Raw genomic sequence first — 17766 nt, forward strand, 5'->3', positions numbered from 1 at the left:
AAGAAAAATCAAAAGACTGGAGCACTCATCAACTGATAAAACATATCACTGTAACAGAAGTCGTAACTGCTATTAACAACACAAAAAACAAAGCCCCTGGAGAAGATGGTATTCAAGCTATCCTCCTAAAACAAGGCACTCAGAGATTATATGAACACCTAACAGCGTTATTTAATCTCTCACTATCAGCAGGATATATCCCCGTTTCTTGGAAGGAAGCAATAATATTAATGTTCCAGAAAGAAGGAAAGCCAGCGAATAAACCAAACAACTACCGCCCGATTAGCTTAACCAGTTGTATTGGCAAAGTATTAGAGATGATAATTAGTAATCGTCTGTCAGTTTACTTAGAAGAAAATTCAAAATTACCAGAAATTCAAAACGGATTTCGAAAAACCGCCAAACTACAGACCACCTGATTCGACTTGCAGAATCAATTACCGACAGCTTCAACAAAAATAAATGCACTGTAGCTTGCTTTCTCGATATTGAGAAAGCGTTTGACACAGTGTGGCATAATGGATTACGACGTAGGTTAGGAAATGGCTTTACCCCAGGAAATTATTCGTTGGCTGCCCAACTCTCTGAATAACCGAATGTGCAAAGTAGATATGAATGGGGCCCACTCAGGGTCCTTTTCACCCGAAGCAGGAGTCTCGCAGGTAGGGGTTGTTAGCCCTATATTATTTATCATGTACGTGAGTAATATGCCTCTGTCAGACCTAAATTTAGGTTTTGCATCACAGTTTGCTGATGATCTAGCAGTCTGAAAAAGTGCTCCCACTCCGTCAATAGCAGCAACGAACCTACAACCAGTCCTAAATAACATCGAAGAATAGTACCAGAAATATAGAATTAAATTCAATATTCCAAAAACCCAAGTCATATTATTCAGCAGACTGAATAAGCTGAAAAAAGATCCACCAAAACTCTATATGAATGGATCACTTTTACTGACTGCTACTTCTGCTAAATTTCTAGGTCTTACCTATGATTCAAAATTAACGTGGTTACCACATATTAAAAATATACTGATACGAATCTGGAAAAGAGCAAACTATGCAAGAAGTCTTTCAGGTAAAATCCAAGGAACATCACCAGACAACATACTTAAAATCTACAAAACGTACATTAGACCAACAATAGAATATGCATCACCTGCCTGGATTAACATAGCACCCACACATGTACAGAAACTTCAACGTATACAAAATTCAGTACTAACTTCAGCATATAAAGTACCACGTAGCACCTCAACCACATTCATGCACAAGTATGCAAACACAGATACAATATCTGAAAGAATCTTGCATAATTCTCTAAAATATTTCAATAAGAATTGGCATAAAAATGACTTAATGTGTGATCTCGACAGATATCACGTACATGATGTAAATAGTCCTAAATACCTCTCCCCTTTTAACATATATTTAAAAAATGTAACACAAGCTGGCCACTATGCACTAGACACTTAGTCCTTGTTTCTTTTATTATTATTATTATTATTTTTAATCATTATTACTTTTTTTTCTCTTATTGAATTATTATTCAAGTATTGAATAATATAATATAATAATTATTATTATTACTTTTTGTTTGTGTGTGTGTTACTAGAAGTAGTAGTAGCATTCTCTCTATGGAGAAAAATACAAAAAAAAATATATATATATATATGAAAATACAAAAAAAATAAAAAATGAAGAAAAAAAACAAGAGAAATAATAAAAGAAAAAAAAACAAAACTTCTTGTTCGTCCATGCATGGACTGTGCCCTGAAATGGGCCTGAGTATGATGTTATACTTTTACTCTGGCCCCAAGCTTAAAAAAAAAAAAACAAACAAACCTAAATACAGACGCTATAATCGTTCGGAAGGGAGGAAGAGGTCAAATGTACCTGACCCTCCTGGGTATTTAACATCAATACCCAAATACCGACACAGTGAAACTTGGAAACTACTGACCTAACCTATTTGCCCTCTTCTGGATATTGTGTAATGGAGAGAGGTCTTTGATTATTGCACCATTCACCTTTCTAAAATCAAAACATAGCCATAATTTACCAGTTTTTGGAAGAACTAATACAAACGTCTTGAATGCAAGTAATATTTTTCTAAATAATGCTATAAACACATCGTTTTTTTTTTTTAAACGAATGAAGCTAGTATGTTAAGTAAAGGCCTTTGTTATTGCCTTTCTTATCAAATATTCGGATACACCACAGAAAGTTTAAATGTTTTTACAAAAATAGTCGTACTTGTGATCTTGTTGCTAATACATTATGCAATATAAAAATTCCTCCATATAATCTGCTTAAGTTTGAATGAAAAACCCTAAATGAATTAATATTCATATAAAGATATTACTCGTAGATAAAGGAAGTGGTTTTCGTTCTAAAATTTTAGGACAATTTACTTTATAGGCGTAATTTTTGTACGAGTGAATTCTTTGCAAATAATATGTGTGACTTGTTAGTTAAATTTTAACTATAAAAAATAGAATCACGATCTGTTTGTTTTAATGTATTAAAAACAAATCAAATGTATATACATATATTCGATTCAGTGTTGGTTACCACAAGCGTACCAATAGTTTTAAGTAATTGTCTCTTTTTGTCAAAGTCCAAACAAGGTAGTTCAGTTACTTTAGAATACAACTGAAACGACGAATTATTCTTCTGTACCCTGTTATTATAATACATTCTGTTATAATTTCACTTTTAAATTGTGCTACTATATGCTGTTTATGGCTAAGTTTGAGATAATTTAAATTAGAACAAGGATTAAATAATGATTATTTGACATGTTTTTATACTCTGTCAGAGGTCTAATACGTACTGCGCATCACTATATATTCTGGTACAATACTTAATTAAATGAACAAGAACTCAGAAAGTCCTACCAAAATGATTTCACTATTGTGAACAATCACCAATGATAACAAAAGCAACATACAACATCTAATTTACCAAAAAATACATTTTCCATATAAACTACCTAAATCATAATGTTCACATTAAATTTAAACAGTTGTGAATATGAAACAAACTCCATTTACAGTAATATCTTGACTATATACAAACACTATTCTCAGTTAATACTCAAAGCCTACTCATACAATCTGCACCCACATTTGCAGTCCCATTTATGGCCTAAATGGGGAACTAGTAGTTCTGGAAATAAAGGACACACCTCATGATCCTCTCTCTGCAGGTTTTGCACCTCTAGATGTATGAAAGGAAGGGACTGATAGCCATTTCAATGATGAACTATTTTCTCTATTGACATTTCTGTAATTTTCAAGGACAAATATGATTGGCAGACACTCTTCATCAATCATAGAATAGTTCTCACTGCTCAACAGCTTTTTATTGTTGTACATTATAGAAAACAATAGATGTTTATATATTTGCAAAAGTACTGCTCCAATTCCAATACGGGATGCATCAGTCTTAATAATGAACAGTTTTTTAAACTCTGCCAATTTAAGGTTTGTCTAATTAACTGACTTGTTTTTCAAGTTTTGGAGTTACTTCTGCTATGGTTGTTTTCACTTCACCTTGTTGAATTCCCTTTCTTAGTTAGGTTGTTCAGTGGTACAGTGTATTTTGGAATGAGCTACTTATAGTATCCTGCTAGCCCCAGTAAGGAACTGGCTTGTTTCTTATTCACTGGACCTGGTTCATCATGTAATAAGGTTAGCTTCTCCTCTTTCATGACTATTTGTCGTCTACCCATCTTAATTTCCAACAAAGTCCAGCTAGTCTTGCCTCCCTCATTAACCCAAACAGCTGAGTTTTTTACTGGTCTTATCATGTAGTTATGCAGATCAGGATGTTGCCCATGTAATGCATGAACATGGTAGTTTTTAAACATCTCCCTCATCATGTAGTTGAATGTAACTGCTGAGTTGACTTACCCAAACAATATTTTCTTAAACTGATAGTATTCAGCTGGTGTCACAAAAGCTGTCTTTTTATATTCTGTCTCCATTAGAATATGCCAATAACCTTTACTGAGATCATTACGGGTGAAGAACTTGGCCTCATTTAGTTCCTCATGATAGCTTTTGGGTTTCTTATAAATTCTAAGTAAACTTTTTACAAGGTACAGATTGTGGTAATCTATACAGAAGCAGCTTGAGCTAACCCTCTTCTTCATGATTATCACTGGTGAACAGAAAGTTGAATTCAAAGGTTCAATGACTTCAGCTTCTACTATTGCCTTGACTTATTGCTGGATATCATAACATAGGACATTTTGTAGGGATTTAAGAAATTGGCATGATAAATCTTGGTCTTCTTTTTCACTTTTACCTTGTAGTCTATTCTATTTACAATTTACAACATCTTTTCTATTGCAGGTAAGTTTGTTGTCTGAAGGTAGAAGAACTGAGATGTTCTGTCAAAACTTAAAATGTCACTCCTTGGCCTTCTTGTTATGGAAATACTTCTGATTACCTTGAATCACATACAAACTCTCTCAAACTTGTTGACACTACTTTTCCTGTCAATTTCTGAGGTCTTACACGAACTGGTGTTACTCACTCATGACTCTTTTTCTATACATCTATTTCAATCTGTATCATGCCTTGTATTATTTTTATGTCAAAAAAGATGATAATCCTTTACTCATTTGTAGAATGTCTTAGTAAGCAAACATTTCTTACAGGTACCTGTACCAATCACGTGGTTCCTTTTGGTACATCTTCAGTATACACACCCCTTACAGGTACCTGTACCAGTCACGTGGTTCCTTTTAGCACATTTTCAGTATACACAACCATTACATGTACCTGTCAGAGTCATATGGTTCCTTTTGATACATCTTCAGTATACACACCTCTTACAGGTACCTGTACATGGTGTCTTTTGATACATGTTCTCTAAGATTTTTTTGACTCACAAAGTTCATTACGTAAATCCAGGGCTTTGCAGGGTGACAAAGAGCTGTCCAGTAGTGATGACATCTTGTTGTGAGGTAACTAGGGTCCTTCTCTCTCTCTCAAGACATCCTTTGGAAAATCTATTCTGCAAAACACTTCCAGGACTGCTTCTGCTACTGTCTCTGTCTACATTTATGGCGGTGCTACATCTTCTGGGTAATGTGGCATAGTTGATTATTGTCTACATGCCAGATACATGAGCTGCTATGGGCTTATTGAGACAGTAGCAGCTCTATGAAATGACTTTTATAAGAGACACTTCAGCCACTTTCACACTGGACACTGTCCTTTGGTGCATGTCACATGATCTGCATAATCTGTAGAACTACTCTGATAAATCCAATACAGCACTCCATTCTGGTCCTTTATTCTAAAGGTTCCTTTTGCCTTTGCCTCGTGCTCAAGATTTTCCTAGGCACTCTTTCATAGTTTTCACATTGAAGGGTCTTTCTTTGGTGCTTCCTTTAACTTTCATAGCTTATTTGAGTTTTGAATTTTGCACAAAGCAACATGAGGGCTATCTCACTAGATGTTCCTAATTTAGCAGTGAAAGACTAGAGGGAAGGCAGCTAGTCCTTACCACCCACTACTTACCTTACCTTATCACTACTCTTTTACCAACAAATAGGAGGACTGACCATCACAGTATAATGCCTCAATGACTGAAAGGGCAAGCACGTTTGGTAGGGTGAGGATTTGAACTCGTGACCTTCTCATTGAACATCGACGGCCCTAACCATTTGGTCATACTGGACCCTCAATTCAGATTTGGAATGTCACCTTTAGAGACTTGATGTCCTGCTTGCTTTTTATCTCTGTAACTCTACTGGCTACTGTAGGTGCTTCATCAGTCTTCTTTTTACCTTGTTCCTTCAAACTTCTATTGCATGGTACATTGTCAATGACTAAATCAAAGATGGGTGTCTTTGTAGAGATGGCTTTAAGCTTTCCCATGTAATATGAAATGTCAACCCCTATTCTTGCAATTGGAAACTTTACACACATACAGAGGCAACTTGCCCATTAGATGCTTGACTGATTTTCACTCCTGCACTTGGTATCTTGTATGACTTTCATTTTTTCTCTCTGACATAACTTTCACTTACAGGTATGTTGTGGTTCTTTGGCACTTCTTAATGTTTGTTACGTGTTCCAATCACTAATGGCAGTGTTGATTCATGTGGCAACTTGAGCTGAACATTAGTTGTGCATTGTTTAATGATAGAAATATCACACTACCTTGTTTTGATAAATGTAACAGGTTGTCCTTATTCTCTTTTTTCTGACAGAAGCATACATGGTTACTCTTCTCTTGTCAGCACCATATTTGAAAGTAGTAATGCAGTTTTTCTTCACATCCTGAATATATTTTGTATTTTTTTCATCCCTACATACCATCAATTTTATGATAAATTTTTTTGTTGCTAATACGTTTAAAGGGATTGAGGGGTAGTTGGACTTTGAAATAGTTTGCCTTCAGATGTGACAGCTGTTATTATTCCAAGGGAGTTAGATATTAATATCTAACTACAGCTATCAATATCTAACTATCAATATATAAATATTAATAACTAACTATCAATGTGACAGCTGTTATTATTCCAAGGGAGTTAAGGGCAAGTTGATAAAATTTAATGAATGGCTTTGAGATATTTCAATTTTTGAAGGTTTAGTTTAATTTAGTGGATAGGACAGCCCAAATGGTCCCTTGTTGTATTTAAAATATTACATGGTGTATTACAAAGCTACACATTTGTCTGTCTGTGCTGAAGAAATCATTAGGATCAAAACCAATTTCTCACTGTTATAAGCCCCCAGACTTACTGCTGAGAAATTAAGGGGAACTTTCATAAAAATCAATTTTCTCCCCAGTGTATTCTTTAATGTGTTTATAAGGTACCATATCTAGGAAAGTATTTCCACACACTGTATAACACACCAGTGTATTCTTTAATGTGTTTATAAGGTACTATATCTATGAAAGTATTTCCACACACTGTATAACACACCAGTGTGTGTTCATTAATGCATTCTTAACTCCCCATCTGTGAAAAATTGATTTCCACAATCTGTAAAACTACATAGTTTCTCTCATGTGCCCTCTTTCATGAGTTTTTAATATACTATTTGTTACATACTGTTTCCCACAATCTGTAAAACTACATAGTTTCTCTCATGTGCCCTCTTTCATGAGTTTTTAATATACTATTTGTTACATACTGTTTCCCACAATCTGTAAAACTACATAGTTTCTCTCATGTGCCCTCTTTCATGAGTTTTTAATATACTATTTGTTACATACTGTTTCCCACAATCTGTAAAACTACATAGTTTCTCTCATGTGCCCTCTTTCATGAGTTTTTAATATACTATTTGTTACATAGTTTCCCACAAGCTGTAAAACTACATAGTTTCTCTCATGTGCCCTCTTTCATAAGTTTTTAATATACTATTTGTCACATACTGTTTCCCACAATCTGTAAAACTACATAGTTTCTCTCATGTGCCCTCTTTCATAAGTTTTTAATATACTATTTATCACATACTGTTTCCCACAATCTCTAAAACTATATAGTTTCTCTCATGTGCCCTCTTTCATGAGTTTTTAATATACTATTTGTCACATACTGTTTCCCACAATCTGTAAAACTACATAGTTTCTCTCATGTGCCCTCTTTCATGAGTTTTTAATATACTATTTGTCACACACTGTTTCCCACAATCTCTAAAACTACATAGTTTCTCTCATGTGCCCTCTTTCATGAGTTTTTAATATACTATTTGTCACATACTGTTTCCCACAATCTGTAAACTACATAGTTTCTCTCATGTGCCCTCTTTCATGAGTTTTAATATACTATTTGTCACACACTGTTTCCCACATCTGTAAAACTACATGTTTCTCTCATGTGCCCTCTTTCATAAGTTTTAATATACTATTTGTCACATACTGTTTCCCACAATCTCTAAAACTACATAGTTTCTCTCATGTGCCCTCTTTCATGAGTTTTTAATATACTATTTGTCACACACTGTTTCCCACAATCTATAAAACTACATAGTTTCTCATGTGCCCTCTATCATGAGTTTTTAATATACTATTTGTCACATACTGTTTCCCACAATCTGTAAAACTACATAGTTTCTCTCATGTGCCCTCTTTCATGAGTTTTTAATATACTATTTGTCACACACTGTTTCCCACAATCTCTAAAACTACATAGTTTCTTTCATGTGCCCTCTTTCATGAGTTTTTAATATACTATTTGTCACATACTGTTTCCCACAATCTGTAAAACTACATAGTTTCTCTCATGTGCCCTTTTTCATGAGTTTTTAATATACTATTTGTCACACACTGTTTCCCACAATCTCTAAAACTACATAGTTTCTCTCATGTGCCCTCTTTCATGAGTTTTTAATATACTATTTGTCACATACTGTTTCCCACAATCTGTAAAACTACATAGTTTCTCTCATGTGCCCTCTTTCATGAGTTTTTAATATACTATTTGTCACATACTGTTTCCCACAATCTCTAAAACTACATAGTTTCTCTCATGTGCCCTCTTTCATGAGTTTTTAATATACTATTTGTTACATACTGTTTCCCACAAGCTGTACAAATACAAGTTTTTTCCCCAGGATGTATTCTTTGATGTTTTTCTAATTCTTTATTTGTTCTAAAATGTTTTCCACACACTGTACAACTGTATGGTTTTTTCCCAGAGTGTATCCTGTGATGTTTTTTTAAAATCATCATTTGTTCCAAATCATTTTCAAACACTGTACAACAATAAATTTCACTCCAAGGTGTATTCTTTGATGTCTTTTTAACTCACGGATTGTTCCAAACTATTCGTATTCTTTTATGTGCTTTTAAAATACTATTTGCACCAAACTGTTTTCCACACATTGTACAATTGTAATGTTTCTCCCCAGTGTATGTTCTTTAATGTACTATTAAATGACTATTTCTATCAAACCGTTTTCCGCAAATTGCTCAAAGGTTTCTTTCCAGAGTGTATCCTCTTTTGTTGATTCAGTTTATCAAATGTTTTTCCACATCTGTGTATTTTATCATAACTTTGATACATATTACATGTTGTTAGGTTATTTACATCTAGCTTTGTTTCTCCACTAATACTGTTGTTTGGTGATTTTATGTCTTTTGTAATGTGACCTTCTTCTTTTATAACATGATAACCAGGAACGTGACTTCCATAACAGGTGTTCATACTGGTCTTTATATCTAAAATAGATATTTAAATGATGCAACAAATTAGTTAATAATAGATATATAATATAGTACTTTACTTAATCTGTAAATACATTACAATGTTCTAATATAATCAACAAAAATATCAATATCTAACTATCAATATATAAATATTAATATCTGAATATTAATATCTAACTACAGCTATCAATATCTAACTATCAATATATAAATATTAATATCTGAATATTAATATCTAACTACAGCTATCAATATCTAACTATCAATATGTAAATATCAATATATAAATATTAATATCTAATTATCAATATATAAATATCAATATCTAACTATCAATATATAAATATTGATAAATATCTAACTATCAATATATAAATATTAATATCTAACTATCAATATACAAATATTAATATCTATCAATATATAAATATCAATATATAAATATTAATATCTAACTATCAATATATAAATATTAATATCTAACTATCAATATCTAACTAGCAATATTTTAATATCAACATATAAATATTAATATCTAACTATCAATATATAAATATTAATATCTAACTATTAATATATAAATATTAATATCTAACTATCAATATATAAATATTAATATCTAACTATCAATATATAAATATCAATATCTAACTATCAATATATAAATATTAATATCTAACTATCAATATATAAATATCAATATCTAACTATCAATATATAAACATCGATATCTAACTATCAATATATAAATATTAATATCTAACTATCAATATATAAATATTAATATCTAACTATCAATATATAAATATCAATATCTAACTATCAATATATAAATATCAATATCTAACTATCAATATATAAATATCAATATCTAACTATCAATATATAAATATCAATATCTAACTATCAATATATAAATATCAATATCTAACTATCAATATATAAATATCAATATCTAACTATCAATATATAAATATTGATATCTATCAATATATAAATATTAATATCTATCAATATATAAATATTAATATCTATCAATATATAAATATTAATATCTATCAATATATAAATATTAATATCTATCAATATCTAACTATCAATATATAAATATTAATATATAACTATCAATATATAAATATCAATATCTAACTATCAATATATAAATATTAATATATAACTATCAATATATAAATATCAATATCTAACTATCAATATATAAATATTAATATATAAATATCAATATTTGTATATTAATATCTAAACATCAGTCCAATCACATTACTTCACACTACATTTTACACAAACATTTCCTGTTGTTAACATTGTTTTCACCTTCCTCTGGTTGGTCCAGATTCATCATCTTGACTATCATCAATAGATAAAGAGCTGATATCCTCTCGTTTCACTGCCTCTTCATTGTCACACATTTGAACAGGATTCACTTTCACTATTTTCTAATATCTCAGTAACTAAACTGAGTTAAGTACATCATGAATATTTATATTGTAATTAAGGTTACTACTTGAGCATGACTCACTTTCAGTATCTTCTAAAATGAGTCAACTATATCAAGTATATTTACATAATAATTAAGGTTACTACTAGCTGCTATAGTGATGCAGGTGTGATTGGCATGCATTTGACATACATTCCATTTGGGTATCTTGTTGGGTACAGAAGGGTTGAGTGGAAAACATTGAAGGAAACCACATATCAACATTAGGTGAGATGACAATAAAAACTTTCCAGCTTATTTTACTTACACACATCATGAACAGCAGTTATGAATGACCAAGATGATATGTATACATCCTAGTCATGGTGAAAGTCTTAAAGTTAAAACTAAGTTTAACGCTTGATAAAAACATTTCTACCTAGATAAGAATAGTACCGACAACAAACTGGTGGTGATGTACAATGCTGAAGAGATATTTTTAGCATATTAAGTCTAAAATCATCTGTAGAAATATGATAGTATAGGTTAACACCAACCAGTTTCACTTTTATCCAGCAACTTTCTGCATTACATGTTTGAGATGACTTTAATTTAAAGTGGTTGATTATCATGAAATCCTTTATTGATTTGTTTATTGTAACATGTTAATTAACATCAACAGTTTATTGTTTCTGTTCTATGTAGAGGTAAATAAATATTTATAAACATCAATATTTAGACTAAACTAACATATTTATCTATATATTAGTTACCAAGTTCAGGTATCATTCCTGTAACTATAAACTGTTTCATTACTGACTCCAACATGTTAAACTGTATATTTGTGATCAATCAACTGGTAGTGTTCAGGATAACCATATCTGTGGTAATACATGACAACAGTACCTCCACAGAACATGTAGAACCACAAAGACAACAAACACTGGTCACTTACACAGTTTTATTTTACAGAAATATGTACTGTTCTCAACATTCATTTTGAGACAAACTTAATGTTAATAATTTTTAAATGTTTTGGTATTTTAAAACATTAAAACTTTCACACTATAGTTCCAAAGTAAAAGTTACAAAAGACAAACCAAACATGGATCTATACACTTGAAATTGATCCTGTATCATATGGACAAATAACCCTTAAAATATCACAAAGAAATCAATAAATTCCTTTGTGCCCTTCACTATAAATACCATATTTTACACCTTGTAAAACGCTACATTGTGGAAGACACACTCTAATTTTGGAAAGACAATTCTAAGAAAAATAAATTTTGAGTCAGCAACCAACACCTTGATATAACCTTAACTTTTTTCAACCTACCAAGTAAATACAGTCAAATACATCATATTCTTCACAGTATATCAATAATATTAGTTAAATTGAATGTTTTATGTTATTAAAAATTCTTGAAATTGCTAAGTGATGAGATTGCGATCTGTATGAGAGGCCATTGTGAGTAGACCCTGAGCTAACCTCTTGTCTTAACCCGTCATTTTTGTTTTGGAAGATGCATGGAGATTTTTCAAGGTATTTTTTAAAGAAAAAGTGCATCTTACAAAGCATAAAATATGATAATACCACAGAAACTAAACAAATACAGTGATGTTATTTCCATACTATCCAATCCAAAAAACAGTTAACATTTCACTTGTAAGCCCACAATTAATACAAATATGTTCTTTGACAAGAGCCAACAAAACATCAATGAGATCCTAGTACTCATCTTCTTTATAACTGTTATCAAAACATGGAAATCTGGCAAACAAGGATGTTTAATATTTTGAAATACTTTTGGAACAGCAGAAATTCCAAGGATCATATTTTGAAAAACGAATGTCAGTCTCAGATAAGATGCAGATTGTATCTAACCATGTGGCTGAATTGATTGCTTAACAGATGAAGCTACATACAATAGCAGAAAAATTTATTCTGCCTGCCAGCTGCTCGATTGTAAAAACTTTGTTTGGTGAAGATGCTGAGCGAGAAGTTATGAAAATTCCTTTGTCTGATAATTCAATTCGCAGAATAGTTGATATGTCATACAATATTGAGAATCGTGCTTCCAAAAGTATGAAGAATTCTAAATTTCCATTCAAGTTGATGAATCGAGCAGCATTATTAGAAAAGCTTACTTATGTCAGATTCATTTCCAATGACGAAATAATCACACAGTTTTATGTTATAAGGAACTTGAAAACGCACCAGAGGACAAGACATTTTACAAACCTTATCTGAGTATTCAGAAAAAATTGAGATTTCATGGAATTCTTCTGTTGGAATTTGTATGGATGAAGCCCCATCTATGATAAGGAATGTGAGAGGTTTGGTGTCACTCATCAAACAGAAAAATCCAGATGTAATATAAACTCAGGTTTTTACACAGAGAGGCATTAGTAAGAAAGACTCTTTTGAGGTCAATTCTAGATCAGGCTGCATGCATCAAGAACTTCATCAAACCAAAACCCTAAAGGCATAGTTATTTGCTCAACTCTGCAAAGACATGGAATCAGAACACCAATGACTAATTTTGCACACCGAAGTTCGCTGGCTGTCTCTGGAAAGTTTTAAATCAGGTGTTGGAACTGAAGAACGAATTAAGACCAATTTTGGAACAAGAAGGGAACCCATTGTACTACCATGTTGATGAGAATGACTGATGTGCAAAGTTGGCATATTTGGCCTAAATCTTTTCCCTGTTGAAAGTGCTCAATGCCAGTTGGCAAGGCTGCAATGAAAATATTCTCACAACAAGACAAACTAACTGCATTAAAAAGAAAACTTTGGCTCTGGCTTGGAAGAGAGATGCAACATAACCTCGAAATATTCCGACTGGTAAAGTGTTTTAAAACGAGCAATGAATTATACAGGAACATCTTACAACACCGGTAGAAAAGATTGATAAGTACTTCCAATCGTTGTCTAAAGAAAAATTCGACTGGGTTAGATATATCTTGGTTTATTCCAACTGTACAGATGAGGAGGAGAAAATGGCAAACATTTCGAGTGATTGCACCTTGAAAATGAAACACTGGAGTACGCCATTGGCCTATATTTGGATATACAACCAAAAACAATATCCACGCAAATCTTCAAGAGTATTATCCATTCTTCTACAGTTCTCCACGATATACTATATATGTAAAAATGGCTGGTTTGGGTTAAGAAATTTTTTATGTAGAGGGGAGAACAACTTTTCGACCTTCTTCAGTCATCGTCAGGTTCACAAAGAAAGAAAGAGGTAACTGACCGATAGCTGACCACATGTTTGAAGGGGGTTGTGTAACTGAGTGTAGGAATGTAAAGGGCATGCTTAGATGTTTGATTATATTTATTAATATAGGTATAAAGGTGTTCCTTTGTATTGGTTTATTTTGGGCTTGAATTGTTGAATAAGTAAGGCTTATTTAAATTTGCATTGTTTCTTTATGTAGTATTTGGGTGTTTTCTACGGTTATGTTGTGTTTATTTGACTTGCAGTGTTCGAAAACGTGTGAAGGTGACTTTTTGTGTTCTTTAAATCTGGTTTCCATTTTTCTACTTGTTTCTCCAATATAGAAGTTGTGGCAGTTATCACATTGTATTTTATAAATAATGTTGGTGTGGTGTTTGTCAGTGTAGTTTCTACATAGTATAGACCTCAGTTCTGTGCCTGGTTTATGAATAAATTTGGCATTAACTGGAATGTCATATTTTGTCACTTGTTTTTGCCAAATGTTGGTTATTTTTGTGCTGATGTCGGGAATATATCTTATGCAGCAGTTCTGTAGTTTCATGATTTTTTAATTCGTGGGGTATATTTACTTTTGTTAGTTGATTTTGCTTTTTGTCTAGGTGTGTGCGTATAATGTTTTCTATGGTTTGTGGAGGTAAGCCAATGTCTTTATGACACAAGCAATTAACACAGCATTACATCCACCACTATACTGGAACACACACTTAATTTTCTTCAATCACATTAACTCTATACATCCCAACATTAACATCACATGTGAACAGGAAGAAAGCAATCAAATATTATTTCTTAACCTCAAAATTACAAGAGCCGATACACAGTCTAAAACAGAAATCCACCGAAAAATCACCCATACCGGACTATACATTCCTTGGTACTCAGCACATGAAACAAAACTAAAACTCAACTTACACCCTTGTGCAAAGTAATTGAAACAAGACGGAAAATTACGATTTTTCAATTTTTTGCGTTTTATTTCTGAGAATCCAAAAATTACTCACAAATTAATACATGATATGACCTTCTTTATTAATCCGCTTTGGCATCTAGTCCACGATTTGACTGCAATCTTTACTAATTTTTGGATCACAATACCACACCTCAATTAGCTTATTTATTGTAGTACAATCTTTTCACCAAAGTCTTTCTTTACAAATTGCCCAAAGATTTTCAATAGGATTTAAGTCCAGAGAGTTTCCAGGCCAGTCCAGCCCAGCACCTTTGTTCTCGTTGTAGTCATAAAATTCTTCACAAGTTTCGATGTGTGGCACAGAGCCAGATCTTGTTGAAAAATGCCAGATCCATCTGGAAATCTCTTTGTGAATTACATGAGTACAATTCTACTTTTACAGAAAACTCTTGACTGACCATTCCCATTTTGGTTTAATGTAATCACTAATATAGATGTAAATAGTTCCTAACTTTAAGCACTTTATCTGCTATAGACACAAGTGTAATTTCTACACTATGAATTCCTATGAAAAATAAATTAAAATATTAGTACAAATCTATGGTTGCAAATTATTACAAAACACACTTTGACAGTGAAGATTCCAGTTACCTGAAGGAAAGAAGACAATGTGTAAACCAGGCAACACCTCAACACAATCTGAAGAGGAGTCTGTGGGTAAATAATGCTCACTGTACATTATAGAAAACTGAAGGACAACTGAAGTTGAGTGAAACCTTAATGTGTAATTTGTGTTTTTGTATTCAATGTTTGTAATCACTAATCAAATCATGTTAACCAAACCACAAATATTTTGTATTTGTCTCTTAACAACTAAAAATAAGAGAGGCAAGGCTAGGTTTTAACTGGCTGACTTACAATTTGAAAGCATCCTGCCCAAGTTATCATGCAACATCTGAATGTGTGCAATCAAAATTAATTTCCAAGTGACAATTTCTTCATAACAATCAAACTACTGTCTAGAATTGTAATGGTACAATTATTTTGAGAAAATTTGAACACTGTGTTTTTGGGCTGACTCCAAAATCTGAAAATATTTATTGAGGCTTGTTCTAATGCATGCTATTTGATGTATTTTTAAGATACTGTTTTTACAAGTATTTATTCCCACATGCTATGAAGCTAAGTTTTACTTCCAGTGTGTAAACCTTTCATGGATTTTTGAGTCACCTTTTGTTTAAGAACTGTCTTTCATACACTTTACAACAAGAAGGTTTCTCTCCAGTAGGTATTCTTTCATTTTTACCTTGTACTGTGACATAAATTGTTGAATACACAAACATCTGTAAGGTTACTCACCAATAAGAATTCTTTGATGTATTTTAATTTCACTGTTTCTTCTAAACTGAATATTCTTAGGTTTCTCACCAGTGTGTATTCTTTGATGCTTTTTTAATTTACTGTTTGTTCCAAATTGTTGGTCACACACTGTACAACTGTATGGATTCTCACCAGTATGTATTCTTTGATGCCTCTTTGAGGCACTACTTGTACGAAAGTATTTTCCACACACTGTACAACTGTAAGGTTTCTCACCAGTATGTATTCTTTGATGTGTTTTAAATTCACCATTTGTTCTAAAGTGTTTTCCACAAACTCCACAACTGTAAGATTTTTCTCCAGTGTGTATTCTTTGATGTGTTTTTAAGGCAAAATTTGTACGAAACTGTTTTCCACACACTGTACAGCTGTAAGGTTTCTCCCCAGTGTGTATTCTTTGATGTGTTTTTAATTTACTGTTTGTTCCAAATAATTTTCCACACACTGTACAACTGTAAGGTTTCTCCCCAGTGTGTATTCTTTCATGAATTTTTAATTCACTGTTTGTTACAAACTGTTTTTTACAAACTGCACAACTGTAAGGTTTCTCTCCAGTGTGAATTCTTTGGTGTGTTTTTAAATTTCCCTTTGTTCCAAACTGTTTCTGACAATCTTCACAATGGTATGGTTTCTCTCCAGTGTGAATTCTTTGATGTATATTTAATTTACCCTTTGTTCCAAACTGTTTTCCACACAATGTACAAATGTAAGGCCTCTCACCAGTGTGTATTCTGTGATGTTTTGTTAAATCACCATTTGTTCCAAACTGTTTTTCACATACTGTACATCTGTAAGGTTTCTCCCCAGTGTGTGTTCTTTGATGCGTTTTTAAGGTACTATTTGTTCCAAACTGTTTTCCACAAACTGTACAATGATATAGTTTCTCTCCAGATTGTATTCTCTTTTGTTGTGTTAGTTTATCAAATGTTTTTCCACAACTGTGTAGTTTATCATAACTTTGATATATATTACATGTTGTTAGGTTATTTACACTTAATTTTGTTTCTCCATTAATTCTGTCATTTGGTGACTTTACGTCTTCTGTAATGTGATCTTCTTGTTTTATAACATGATAACCAAGAACCTGATTTCCACAACAGATGTCCACAGTGGTCTTTATATCTAAGATAGATATATAAATGGTGTCACACACTAGTTAATAACAAACATATATAATACAATATTTTAAAATATAATCAACACAAATAAAAAGGTAAAACTAAGTTTAACACTTAAAAAGCACTTTTCTACCTAGATATGATAGCTCTGAAAACAAACTGTTGGTTACATACCACATTCAAGAGATGTTTTTAGTAGATAAAGTCTAAAGTTATATCTAGAAATATGATAGTACAGTGTAACACCAAACAAAGTTACTTCCTGGTTTAACTGTTAGATATTTTATAACTGGAAGTGGTTAAATATTATAAAATCTTCTAATAATTTGTCTATTTTAAAATGTTAATTAACATCAATAGTTTATTGTTCCAGTTCTGTATAGAGGTAAATAAATATTTATAAACATCAATATTTAGACTAAACTAACATATTTATCTATATATTATTTATCAAGTTCAGGTATCATTCCTGTAACTATAAACTGTTTCA

The 17766-nt window shown here is 32.0% G+C and overlaps 2 protein-coding genes across 4 annotated transcripts in view; one reads left to right on the top strand and one right to left on the bottom strand.

The window, feature by feature from the left end:
- The window catches only part of LOC143226847 (uncharacterized), a 25845-nt gene continuing 8079 nt past the window's right edge, over positions 1–17766 (top strand). The window contains exon 1 of the mRNA XM_076458339.1: positions 1–662. Within this exon, the coding sequence (XP_076314454.1) occupies positions 543–662 (120 nt within the window). The 5' untranslated portion in view covers positions 1–542. The remainder of the gene's footprint in view (positions 663–17766) is intronic.
- LOC143226840 (uncharacterized) overlaps positions 14816–17766 on the bottom strand; it is a 16056-nt gene continuing 13105 nt past the window's right edge. For all 3 annotated transcript variants that reach the window (XM_076458320.1, XM_076458319.1, XM_076458322.1), the window contains exon 5: positions 14816–17280. In XM_076458320.1, coding sequence (XP_076314435.1) covers positions 16130–17280 — 1151 coding nt within the window. In that variant the 3' untranslated portion in view covers positions 14816–16129. The remainder of the gene's footprint in view (positions 17281–17766) is intronic.

The sequence above is a fragment of the Tachypleus tridentatus genome, chromosome 9 (genome assembly GCF_004210375.1).
Source record: "Tachypleus tridentatus isolate NWPU-2018 chromosome 9, ASM421037v1, whole genome shotgun sequence".
Classification (NCBI taxonomy): Eukaryota; Metazoa; Arthropoda; class Merostomata; order Xiphosura; family Limulidae; genus Tachypleus; species Tachypleus tridentatus.